The 11,571-nt window shown below is 38.1% G+C and overlaps 2 protein-coding genes across 3 annotated transcripts; one reads left to right on the top strand and one right to left on the bottom strand.

Annotated features, from left to right (window-relative positions):
* Nucleotides 1–76: 76 nt before the first annotated feature.
* ly97.3 (lymphocyte antigen 97, tandem duplicate 3) lies at nt 77–2,041 on the bottom strand. The gene is made up of 4 exons (XM_044133613.1): nt 1,900–2,041; nt 1,602–1,671; nt 539–661; nt 77–325 (listed from the first exon to the last, which is right to left on the bottom strand). The coding sequence occupies exons 2-4, from the start codon at nt 1,648–1,650 to the stop codon at nt 219–221; spliced, it is 279 nt and encodes a 92-aa protein (XP_043989548.1). The 5' UTR covers nt 1,651–1,671; nt 1,900–2,041; the 3' UTR covers nt 77–218.
* A 156-nt stretch (nt 2,042–2,197) lies between these two features.
* On the top strand, nt 2,198–8,448 carry LOC122840859 (gamma-crystallin N-A-like). Of its 2 annotated transcripts, none has more exons than XM_044133612.1 (4): nt 2,198–3,605; nt 6,373–6,529; nt 6,884–7,029; nt 8,190–8,448. In XM_044133612.1, the coding sequence occupies exons 1-4, from the start codon at nt 3,589–3,591 to the stop codon at nt 8,323–8,325; spliced, it is 456 nt and encodes a 151-aa protein (XP_043989547.1). In that variant the 5' UTR covers nt 2,198–3,588; the 3' UTR covers nt 8,326–8,448. The 2 variants fall into 2 exon arrangements, with proteins under 2 accessions (XP_043989547.1, XP_043989546.1); XM_044133611.1 differs by lacking the exon at nt 2,198–3,605 and adding an exon at nt 6,022–6,121 and having other exon boundaries at nt 6,281–6,529.
* Nucleotides 8,449–11,571: the final 3,123 nt, after the last annotated feature.

Genomic DNA, 11,571 nt, shown 5'->3' with positions numbered 1-11,571 from the left:
ATGTTCTTTTGATACGAAAACAAAGCCTCATCAGCTTGTTCAAATAAAAATGAATAATAATAAAGAGAAGTACACATTTTTCCCCTTTTTTACACTTTTATTCCTCAGTGACAGAGTATGTCTTTACCAAATGCCCACAGAAGCCTCAGTCTCCCTCAGGACTCATTCACGGTTACGGCCTCGATGCTCAGGTGGACACTTTTCTTTAATTTGGAATTTTAAGGGGTATTGCACATGTCTTTGGTGCAGCACTTCACATCTATGTAGGCATTCGCCTCAAGCATCTTGCAGTCCGAGTAGGCAATGCACCTGCGAAAATGGCCAACTATGGAAAGAAACAAAAAGAAAGATTTGGTTTTAGAGTAATAAGAACGTGCTGCTGTTTAACAGGTTACATTTTACATTTTCAGGCATTTAACCTAAAATCCCTGCTTCTTTGCACTTCTGTACACATGTTGAAAGATTAAATATTGTATTTCTCTCTGGGCCCTGTTGAAGCTATATGAGTTTCTGGTGGTTTTGACTTTGAGAAACTCACATGGATGTCGGAGGAATTTGGCAGTAATACAGGCATTCTTATTTAGTGTACAAGTCTCAACAGAGGTCTGGCAGGTTCCTCCGGCCCGACTTGGGACGCAGCGATGGCAGTCCAGAGCTCTGCCTGAAAACAGAAGCAAAGATTTCACTCCTTATTTTTATTTTAGGGATTTTTAAAACATGTCTAATTGCCTATCGATGGTGATGTTTTATTCCAGCAATGTGCGGTAAGAAAAATAGAAACATATTTACCGTCTCTTGCACAAGTTTTCAAACCCAGTGAAACTCCTCACATTTTGTCACCTTTAAAACAGACGTTGCTGTATAATTTTGGGATTTTTTGTGATGAGCCATTATTCCCAGTAAAATCTGAAAAGTGTGGTGTTATACAACACTGTGTAGAATCTTTTAGAGTATCTCTCTATGTGATTTTCACATCCAGAGACTAACATTTTTACCTGTTAGGCAAAATAGCTCAAGTTCAGTCAGATTGGTGTGAATAGCAATTTTACAGTCTTGAAACAGATTCTGAAATGGGTTTTTTCATTGGACTTGGACTGGGCCATTCTAAAATGAGCTAAACCACTGCACCTTAGCCCCAGTGTCAAATCTTTTGTTTCGTTGAAACATGTTTTCCTTCACGTTTGGTTTGTTTTTAGCTCCGACCGTTTTCTCATCAATTCTGACTACGGTAGCCTCCCTGCCCCATGCAGGTAGGCAACCCCACAGCATGGCACTGCCACCACCTTGTGTTGCAATGAGTATGGCGTTGAATATTAGTATTCTGCTTAAGAGCTTCATATTTATCTCATTGTAGCAGAACACCTGGTCAGATGCATGCCACACTTTTCAGCTAAAAAAAGGGAAAACCTGTTATCATTTTCTTTTTCTTTTTTTTTACAATTATGTACTACAAGGCAGAATAAAATGTGGCAAGGTTCAAGCAGTGTGAATACTTGTGGTGTATGATGATGTTGTAATTTAATGCAGGAAGGTACTTCTCCATACAGTTGCATATCAGCAGAGGTTGTATTTGTTCAGTGGACAATCAGTGACAGACTCACCAGCTGTAAACAGCAGGATGAGGGCTAACGCCAGAATCAACAACTTCATTTTCCTGCTCTGCTTTGCAGTCTGTTCCAGACAAACAACACATAACATGAGCAATGGTTCAAAATCTACAGTTTTCATAGCAAAAATAAAAAACAAGCAAACAAAAAAACAACTAAATCAATTTAAACAGTCTATTCTTGTCAGAGGTGAGTTGATTTCTGTTTTACAAAGTTAAAAGCTAAACTGATGTGTTCTTCCCTTAAACATTTCAATTAAAATATTTGCATTTATTCAAATCCATTTACATACCTCACGGGCTTGTCTACTTCAGATTCGGTCAACGACTGAGGTGCGCACAGTGACCTTTCCTCTTTTTATACTTCTCCATACTCCAGTCCTGTCATGGTTACGCCCCATTAGGTATAATATCTCTGCTAAGTCTGTGTGCTCAACTCCTCACTCACCTTGGGTACACTGTGTCCAGGGTTTTTTCAATGTGTTATGAAAGAGCAGTCCACTCCTACTTCAGGATGAAGGTATCGCAGATAACAAGGTCTGCATTCATCTTAGGCTCAAATAAAGTTTAAGTAGGCCGGATGTAATTAAAGCCAAAGGCATTGTGTATTTGCTTTGGGTGGATTATGGCAGACACAGTGGACCTGTCTACCTTCACCTCTAAAACAAACATCATATAATATTTAAAGGTTGGACTTCAAAATCCCTGGATTTTTTTTTGTAATAAATCATAATGTATAATTAGGGAAGTGATGTTATTCACTTGCATGCAGTTATACTTAGTTTATCCATGAAATGTGTGACTGACTCTACCACCCACCCACTCTTTTGTTATGGATGTTTGGTTTCTGTTAAAAAAAACAACAACAAAAAAACAAAAGAATTCCTGGCTGGGCTTATGTTACACCTTTCTGTACTTCCATTGTGTTGGAAGTTAAACTGAACAATGTAATTGTAACTTGCCCTTCCAAATAAAAAGTTAAATAAAAAAGAAATAAAAAAGAAATATGTGACTGACAATAATGTATCTCTGTGTTCTAAATTAGTTTGCATATGCATTTCTACTGTGAGATTCCTGAAAATCCCTTACAGCTCACTTTTTCATTCTTCTCTAACATTGTCCATTTTAATCTGAGGTGTTTTTATAACATTTGGGCTGATGAAATATGTCTGCATTGGGTGCATCTGAGGGAAAATGTCACAAAAGCCTTATGCTCAATGGCTTAAGCCACTCCTTTGGTAAATGCCAACCTTTGCTGTACTTGGTAAATACAAAAGAGTCTACCCAAGTCTAATTAGAGTATTTAAAATGTTTTTGTTTAATTTGCTGCTGATAAAATTGAATTAAAACAAAGGAAAGTGAAAGCAAATATTGCATAGCCAAGATGAGAACAAAATAAGTAACTGGTCAAACAGGCAGGGGTCCCCAAGAGAAGTAAAATTCACATGTCAGGTTTATAAATGTAAATGTAAGCATTAGTAGTAATAATAATAGAAACATCCTGTGAGTTGTATTTAATTATCACTGGAGCCAACTCACAAGAGTTTGAATATTTTCAGCACGATTAACAAAACCTCAGATGTGAAGATAAATTGCTTAGAACTACTTTGACAGCAGCAATTAGAACATTGGTCTATTTCCAAAAGTATATGGGATCAGTTTTATAGAATAAGATGTAAATCAATATTCTGTTAATTCTGAAGATTGCCCTTCTTTTCTCAGTCAGTACAGATTAATGAATTCTAGAAGCCACACTCAATTACAAGCCTTTTATAAAAATTATTACTAGTAGAAATATGTACCCATTAACTAAAATACTATCAATAAGTACAGATCACGTCTGGGATATTCATGACTGAGGCATCGATGTTTTTCTTCTTTCCTCTGCTGTTTCTGCTGATTCTCTCTCTCCTAAAGTGGGCATGGCCAAGCTAATGGGAAGCCTTTACACCTGAGCTCTCTTTCCTCATCAGACTGGCATTATGAGAGGATTTGGCAGGTGTGTATGACATTTGTGTATTTGTGGTAACCTTCCAATGGCATGCTCCTAGTGTCTCTGTTTTGTGGTTTAGATTTGTGCTCCTTTGAGTTTTCTCTGCGGTTGCTCAGTACTCTTTTGGGAAACTCTAAGGCAAACTTTCAGTATCTACCTGGATTCCTGGTTTTCTCCACAGACTTCTGCTTCAAAGCCTAGCCTCAGGTCATCATGTAATAATCACCTCACCTCACCTCTGCCCTCCAACGCAACTCTGTACTCGAATGTAGAAACCTGGAAAGAGACATTCCTATGACCTTATTCGGCTCAATCATTTAACTCAGACCTCCTTTGTACCTCCACCTATGCCAGTCGCTCTGTGCCTCTCCTCCCAGAAAAATTCCCAGACTGATTAAAAACAAGTTATCTGTTTGTGTTTAGTTAATTTAGCTGTTTTACCAGTAATTTAATATAATATGTGATTTGTAAATCTTTTAAATCGTAAACAATAAGCTCAGCTGTCTGTGTGAAACAAGAATAGATTTCCACTGAAGAGTTTTCAGAGAGTAGATTTTAAAAAGCTGCTTTGTGTGCTTTAGGGTCAATGTTGCAACACGAATTGTTGGTCAACTGTCAATAATAGAAACCGTGCCATATTTCTGGCAATATGTTGGAGTAGCTCTGTAATTTCACTGAGAGTTTTTTCTTTGTCAGACATTCATTCCTGCCTTTCTGGGGAGAAATTGTCTTTTTTGGCAGTACAACTGTTCCTTCTTGTTTTATATAGTGGGTAATTAGACTAATTTCTGGCTATATTTTTCATGCTTTGCTATTTTGCTATGATGCATAACCATAGCAACATGATATTTACAACAGGGAGGAGTTGATTAACAATGGAAAAGCTGCAATAATACCACAACTGGTATTATGTATTTAATGTTCCTATGTGAACAATGAAGTATTTTTGAATATGAATTTGAATATGAGCAGATGTGCTCTATAGCAGTTTGTACATGAGTGAAGTCAAATATTTTTGGAGTTTAAGGGTGATTTGAAAATGGATGGATGGATGGATGGATGGAAGTCAACAACACAACACTTGTCTTGTCCAGCAGCCAGTGCATGCAGCGGTAAAATGAGCTGACCAAACATCCTGGAGATGGTCTTGGGTTTCTAGGTGACTGGCGGCACTCCGTTGGGGTTACTGGGTAATGGGACTGGACTTAGCTGGGATTGCTAGGTGAGGGACAGTGGATGCTGATGTGACGTTACATTCAGAAAGTACAGTACAGACCAAAAGTTTGGACACACCTTCTAATTGCATTCAATTAGAATTGAATTGAATTCAATTGAATTCAATTAGAAGGTGTGTTCAAACTTTTGGTCTGTACTGTATTTGAAATAAAACACTTGTTTGCAGACACAAAAATAACATTACATTATTGCTAAAAAATGGCTGGGTTTTTATGAAAGTATTTCAGTACAAAAAAATGCTAAAAGGGAATTTTGCATAATAGGTCCCATTACAACCAACAGACTAAGGACTGTCTAGAGACCCAAATACCAACTTATTCTCCATAGAAGTCTAATAAGCAACCCATCCAAGGACCCACCAACACTTTGACTACATTTGCCTGCACCCTCTCTGGTCACCACCCCACCCACAGCAGCCACTTGGCCACAGTGGACCCAAGCCAGAAAACAAGACAAAGGCCAGAGAACCCCCTGAAGTAACACAGGCAGACAACACACACATATGGCCCTTGACCACCCACAAAAACACAGAAAATCACAAACCACAACAGACCCAGCCACTAGAGAGAATACAGGTGAGCACAGCAATGCAGAGCTGCTTAACCTGCGCTGCTCCTAACTCAGATTATCATCTCCATGCCCAGTATTTCTTACCTTAACCCTGGTGTAGTGTTTGATGTTGTGACTATGAGGCTGAATCCTAGGTTTTCACAGGTCAAGGTCTAAATTTATCCAGAAATCTCTGTGGATCAGTGGACGAGAAACATCAACACAGAGGGATCTCGAGAAAATAGCAGCTGGGCTATCTGGTTTCAACAGAGACATTCAGGTTGCTGAATAAATAGTTTGAAAATGCCTTGGGAGCCTCATTGGTGCTGCTTGTCAGAGGATGGTTTATTGTTAGAGTTGTTCCTGCCCTCTAACCTCTGGTCCTCCGGGTTGTTTTCCATTCCATGCCCCCTCATTTGGACGTGTCCCAAATGTTACACTGCAACCCCCGGCAAAGTCCAGCATCACTCCCAAAGCCCAATCAAAGCAGAATCTCACCCAGTCCATTGTTTTGCCCTCCTCCGGGGGCAAACTCCAATATCAGCAATGACACATGTAAGGGAAACTGTCCATTTGGCAAAATGTCTAAACCCCTCCATTGTTGTGCTTTTGTTGTGTCTGCCTCACTCTCTCTCTGTCTGCCGTATATATCTCAGAGTCCAAAATTTTCCCCTCTTGAATTGTGTGAATAGTTTGGAGGACTTTAACAGTGGAAAATGTCTCAGTACTCAGGAAAGGTGAGTACCAGTTGAAGGAGCCTCTTTCCCAAAAATTGTTACTAATCTTGTTGATTTGCACAGTCAAACATGCATATATCAAGACATTCCAATCATGTGAGATGGAAAAGTAACATTTTTGCAAAAAAATTTACTTTCCTTATTAAACGGTGAAAACAGATTGTGCTCTACGAGGGCAAATGCTTCACCGGCAGGAAGCTGGAACTCTGCAGCGACTGCGACAACTTTCAGGACCGAGGTTTTATGAACAGGGTCAACTCTGTCCGTGTGGAAAGCGGTGCCTTCGTCTGTTTCGACCATCCGGACTTCAAGGGCCAGCAGTACATTCTGGAACATGGAGAGTACCCTGAATTCCAGCGCTGGAATGCTCATAATGATCACATGGGCTCATGCCGACCAATCAAGATGGTGAGTTTGTGTGTATGTTTGAAGGAGACCCCCAGGGCAGAGAAATATTCAGCTGGTAAAATAGACTGGCATAAATGCAGCATTATTTGTTTGACAGAAAAGTCTTGGCCTAATTAAATAGCAGAACCTTACACACTACAGGTGTTGAAGAAATGGTATTTATGGAAGGAGGTCCAGAGAACTCCAGCTCTTCAGAAACAGACTTTCTCATATCTTCCTCCACACATCTATAGGTGCACACATAATGCAGCTTCTGTCACGAAACTGGCTCGGTCATTTACAGAAAGACAAAGGCTAACCTTGCTTTAAAATGACTCAGCCAGGATGCACTTCTGCTTCTGCTTACCTCCCCAGCACGGAGAGCACTACAGACTGGAGATGTTCGAGGGAGACAACTTTGCTGGCCAGTGTGTGGAGCTGTGTGATGACTGTCCGTTTCTGCAAGCGCGAGGTCTGACCAAGAACTGTGTCAACTCCATGAAGGTTTATGGAGATGGAGCGTATGTATCTTTAACCCTTTCTTCCATGGCTTTTGTATTATGTTTTGTTCTGATGTGTTTTCACTCATCTTCAGGCATTAATAAAAACTAGTTTTTCATAATTACTCAAGAGAATATATTCAGACAGAACAACATTTATGGAAACAAATTAATAGGACTTTATAATGAAAACTTTAAAATATTATGCATATATAATATGAATACATATTTTACTACTTTACAATACTGTGTGATATCATGAAACTCTATCTGCTCCTGTTCCGTTTGGTTCTTTGTTCTTGACCATTTAAACCCTTCTTCATGTACTTACAAACAAAAAGCATTTTTAAATCAGAGGCCCATTAATTTGTTGGCTAGTGCTTAAAATCTTTGACTTTCATATCATCTAAAGAGATTAATTAGTTGTCTCACTAATTAGAAGGGAGAAATTACATAAAAAAATTATTAAAAGCCCTAAGAACTCCTCCGATTGTAATTCAACATTGTACGTTGCATACAATCCCAGCCTTTTCATCATTCCCTGTCTTGTATTTTATGGACTCTATAGATAATGGAATAATTGTTTTTACTGCTACATTAATTTCTCACAGAATAGGATTAGACCTGGAGCACTGCTGTGTCACCAAGAGACTATAACTCTGTGGCATTTTATTTTTTTTATTAGATGGCCTAAATGTGGCATTAATGCTGTCTTACATTCATTTAGCTTTTCCAAAACATTTATGAACCTACTCACTTCTGTCATCATACACTGCATCTCGTGCTAGCATCCAGTGAAAACAAATAACTGCACTTCCTCAGAACCCTTTGTAGTCTAAGTACTTGTTTATAATACTATTAAAATGTAATTCACTATTCTGCCTCTGAGCGAATAAATTTTAAAGAATCTATTGCTAATTTTCTTAGTATTACAGAACAGGCTAGTATCTTCATTTCTATCTCTTCACAAATTGGTTGTTTTGGTAATAGTTTTCCAACTTATCATGTTAAACACTAGTAAATGCACTCACTTTAAAATATAAATAAGCTGGCTTCCTGTAATTCAATGGCACATACTTTACAAAATTGGAGGGGGAAATAATCCCACTCCATACATCTAGTGAATTCCCACTTCATCTTGTGCATCTTCTTTCTTTTGTTTGTTTTTATTCTCCAAACAGCTGGGTGTTGTATGAGGAGCCAAACTATCGTGGCCGCATGTACATCGTGGAAAGAGGAAACTTCTGCAGCCATAAGGAGTGGCAAGCAGAGAATCCCACTATCCAGTCTGTTCGCAGGGTGGCAAACTACTTTTAAACCTGCCTCCACATCAGAGGCAGAACAATCGACTGCTGACGGAGTAAATGTGCCACACTTTCAGGATATATCTCACAGACTCTGTGGTGGTGTAGAATAATAAAACAAGTGGAAAATGTTTAATGCTGTTGTTGTATTTTTGTTATAGGTTATTCAAAGGCTGAAATAAAATAGTAGTCCTGTGTTATTTTCACTTTTGGACATTTTTTTTTTCTCTTCTTTTGCGCTCACTCTGTGTGAAGCTCATAGTTAGCCGTAACATTTTATTGTAGAAAATGGCATCAGGCCTATTATTCAGGTAATTGCTTCCCATTATAAACCACACGTAGAAAACCTTCAAGTGCCGGGCTTTTCCTCATCCTAAAGGATCCATTACCAAGCTTTATGAGATATTCTAAACAGTGCTGAGCACAGATTATTTGACATACTTGGATTTCAGTTGTTCAGAAGGCCAGTAAAGAAACAGCATGCCCAATAATCATAAAGCAAAATGTCTCAATTAAAACATAAAGGCTAGTGACACCTACACAGAAAAAATTTGGTAGTCACCAGGCAACAGCAGGGAAATAAGCATTACCTTCACATGCAAGGTATAAATCAGAAGTGAAAGTGGGATATTGCACAGGTCAACAGTGTCGGTGCACCTGCCCAGGGGAGCTCTGCTACCACCTAGTGTCATTTATCTATTTTACTGCGTCCCTCACCTCGGGGCTTTCAAAGAGAACTGATTCAACCACATAAAGAGCCCTTTGCATTAAATTCCAAGCCGGAAAACAAATCCTATCATTTTTCACACATTTGTATTATTATTTTTTTTTTTTCACTTTTGTTATGAACAAAGCTTCTTGTGAATCTGTCCATTATTCTCTGTTTTGTTAGTTTGGATAAGCAAGCATGCAAGCTGTGACTAAAAATTGCAGATGTGTAAATTCAGTTTTTCATGATGGTTTTCACTCATGCACTTATGCAGTTGACCAAGCAGTAGATACAGTACAATAAAATATGAATTCTGATGAGGCTCCATTGTCAGATTGAAAGTAAAAACCTTTAAGCAGGCATTAGAGATATATTTCATTGAGCCCACATTTATGCATTAAAGCTGTCTAATTTATACTTATCTGATGTAACATTGTAATCTTAAATTCATTAGCTGAAAAGCAGAAAATCATCATAATTAACATTAATAAACACTTGAAAACATCAGCCTCTATTTAATTATTCTATATAATGTTTCACTTAATGAATTGAGTTTCTGAAATGAAAACACTTTATCAATAATGTTGTAATTTATTCAACATGACTGTAATTGCAAGACCTTGACAAACTATACATTGATTTTGCCAAGGATTGTCGTTCAGTTTCCCAGTACTCCTAATTCTTTTAGCAGGAACATTTAATCAAATATTGACTGGGGTGTGTGTGTACTTAGGAGTGTGCAAAATGCACTGGGGCACATATCTATTACTGGGTGTGAAAATAACCATTACAAACTTTTTTTTCTATGTGGGGAGTGTGATGGCCCCCATGTCATACTGCCCTGGGAAGTGAGCCATATTACCCGTATCATTCAACAGTGACTAAGGGTAATACAAATAGATGTAAATCCTCAGGATCATTTCAGATCAAATAAGTGTAAGACTTTAATGCATTGATTTTACACGGGTAATTTAAGATGCAACACATACAGCTTCGAAATAGCATTTAAATATTCATTGTGTTTTTCTAAAGCTCAAAAAGTAGTGTTTTTTTTATTTATTTATTAAAGAACAGTGAGCAAGTGATAGTGAGGCAGAAAGGATGCCCTTGTTAAGTCCCAGCTGTGCCTATTTATCACACTGACCTAACATGGACGGCTCAGTGCCATATTGGCATGGGCAACACACAGCCGGCCGACATCTCAGAATCTGCTGAGTGACAACTTCTATACGAGGAAAAAACCTTCCAGCTCTCTGCTGCCAGCTCAGAGGACATCAACCTCAGACTCTCATTACACCTCAATATTCCAACATGGAGCATTGGTGTGGAACAGAAGACTTTGATACCAACTTCATGGCCAAAGTGTCAAAATAGTCAGATGACCTGTACTCATTTGTGGTTGTCTTGGCCAAATGTTGTAAATATGTAAATGTTGATGAGGCTGAATTAATCCAGGGAGTAAAGAATCAAAACATTAACGTGGAGTAGCTACGGCATGTTTACTGCCTCAAACTTTCTCAAACTTTAAAATGACCATTGCAGTCTACAATATAACTGTGTTATACTATTATCAGCTGCAAAAAAGAAATATGGCTGAATGTAAAGACCCGGATTTACCGCTGTATCCAAATGTTACTGAGAAATTACGATGTGTTCCTGCCTAATAGCCTCTGGCAACTGGGTGTTATGTCTCTGCCTACAAAGCCACAAAAGAAAAGCATTTAAAAGTATTCAATTCCATGAGCAGTTATCCGACTTCCAAATCCCAGTGCGGACCCACAGAACTTTTTGGCCCTGCAGACACAGAAGCAGACTTTTTTTTTTACTTCTGAGGGCTAGAGGGTCTCTTGGCTCATATGGTTCCAATTAGCAATACAGCTGATTTTACTATATGTCGACCACATTTAGACGTTTATCAGTTGCTGCAGTTTGGATTTATACCTGTATATTTGATCTAATTTTAAACTTTAAACTCCCACACACAAAAAAATGTGAAGATAAACTGTAAATGACACAGAAATGCCAGAGAACACAAACAGACACTCGGCTCCTTTTGCTTTCATATTTTCATTCATTTGAGCAGTAAAAATTCAAAGCATACTGGTAAATATGTAGAGACAGTGGCATATCATCACTTTCCTAAAATTATGGCCTAAGAAATTTTTGCCAAAAGTTATTATTTTATTTTGCCCAAATTATCGTTTGGCAATCCAAAGCGATGACTTTTTTTTGTTTTTTTCAAAATCACTTTTGGCAAAACATGATATATCATAATATCTTAGGAAGGTGATAACAACACACATTTTCTGTTTATGTTGTTAAACATGCAAACTGTATTTGGCAGGGCAGTACTAAGACTAGATTGCACCACAGACAAAGCTTAGTTCTTTATCATGAAAAAATAACAGTTGTTGAATCTCTCTGCATGAGAGTTTATTTATTACGCTCTCATGCAGCCGCATCATCTCTGTGCTATATGAATTGTGATATTAAATCATAACAGTGCATCCTTATGTTGAATAAATATGTTATATATTGTAACCACATCCA

The sequence above is a fragment of the Gambusia affinis genome, linkage group LG12 (assembly GCF_019740435.1).
Source record: "Gambusia affinis linkage group LG12, SWU_Gaff_1.0, whole genome shotgun sequence".
Lineage (NCBI taxonomy): Eukaryota > Metazoa > Chordata > Actinopteri > Cyprinodontiformes > Poeciliidae > Gambusia > Gambusia affinis.
Note: the sequence above shows the minus strand (reverse complement) of the source record. Positions and strands in the feature narration are given on the sequence as shown.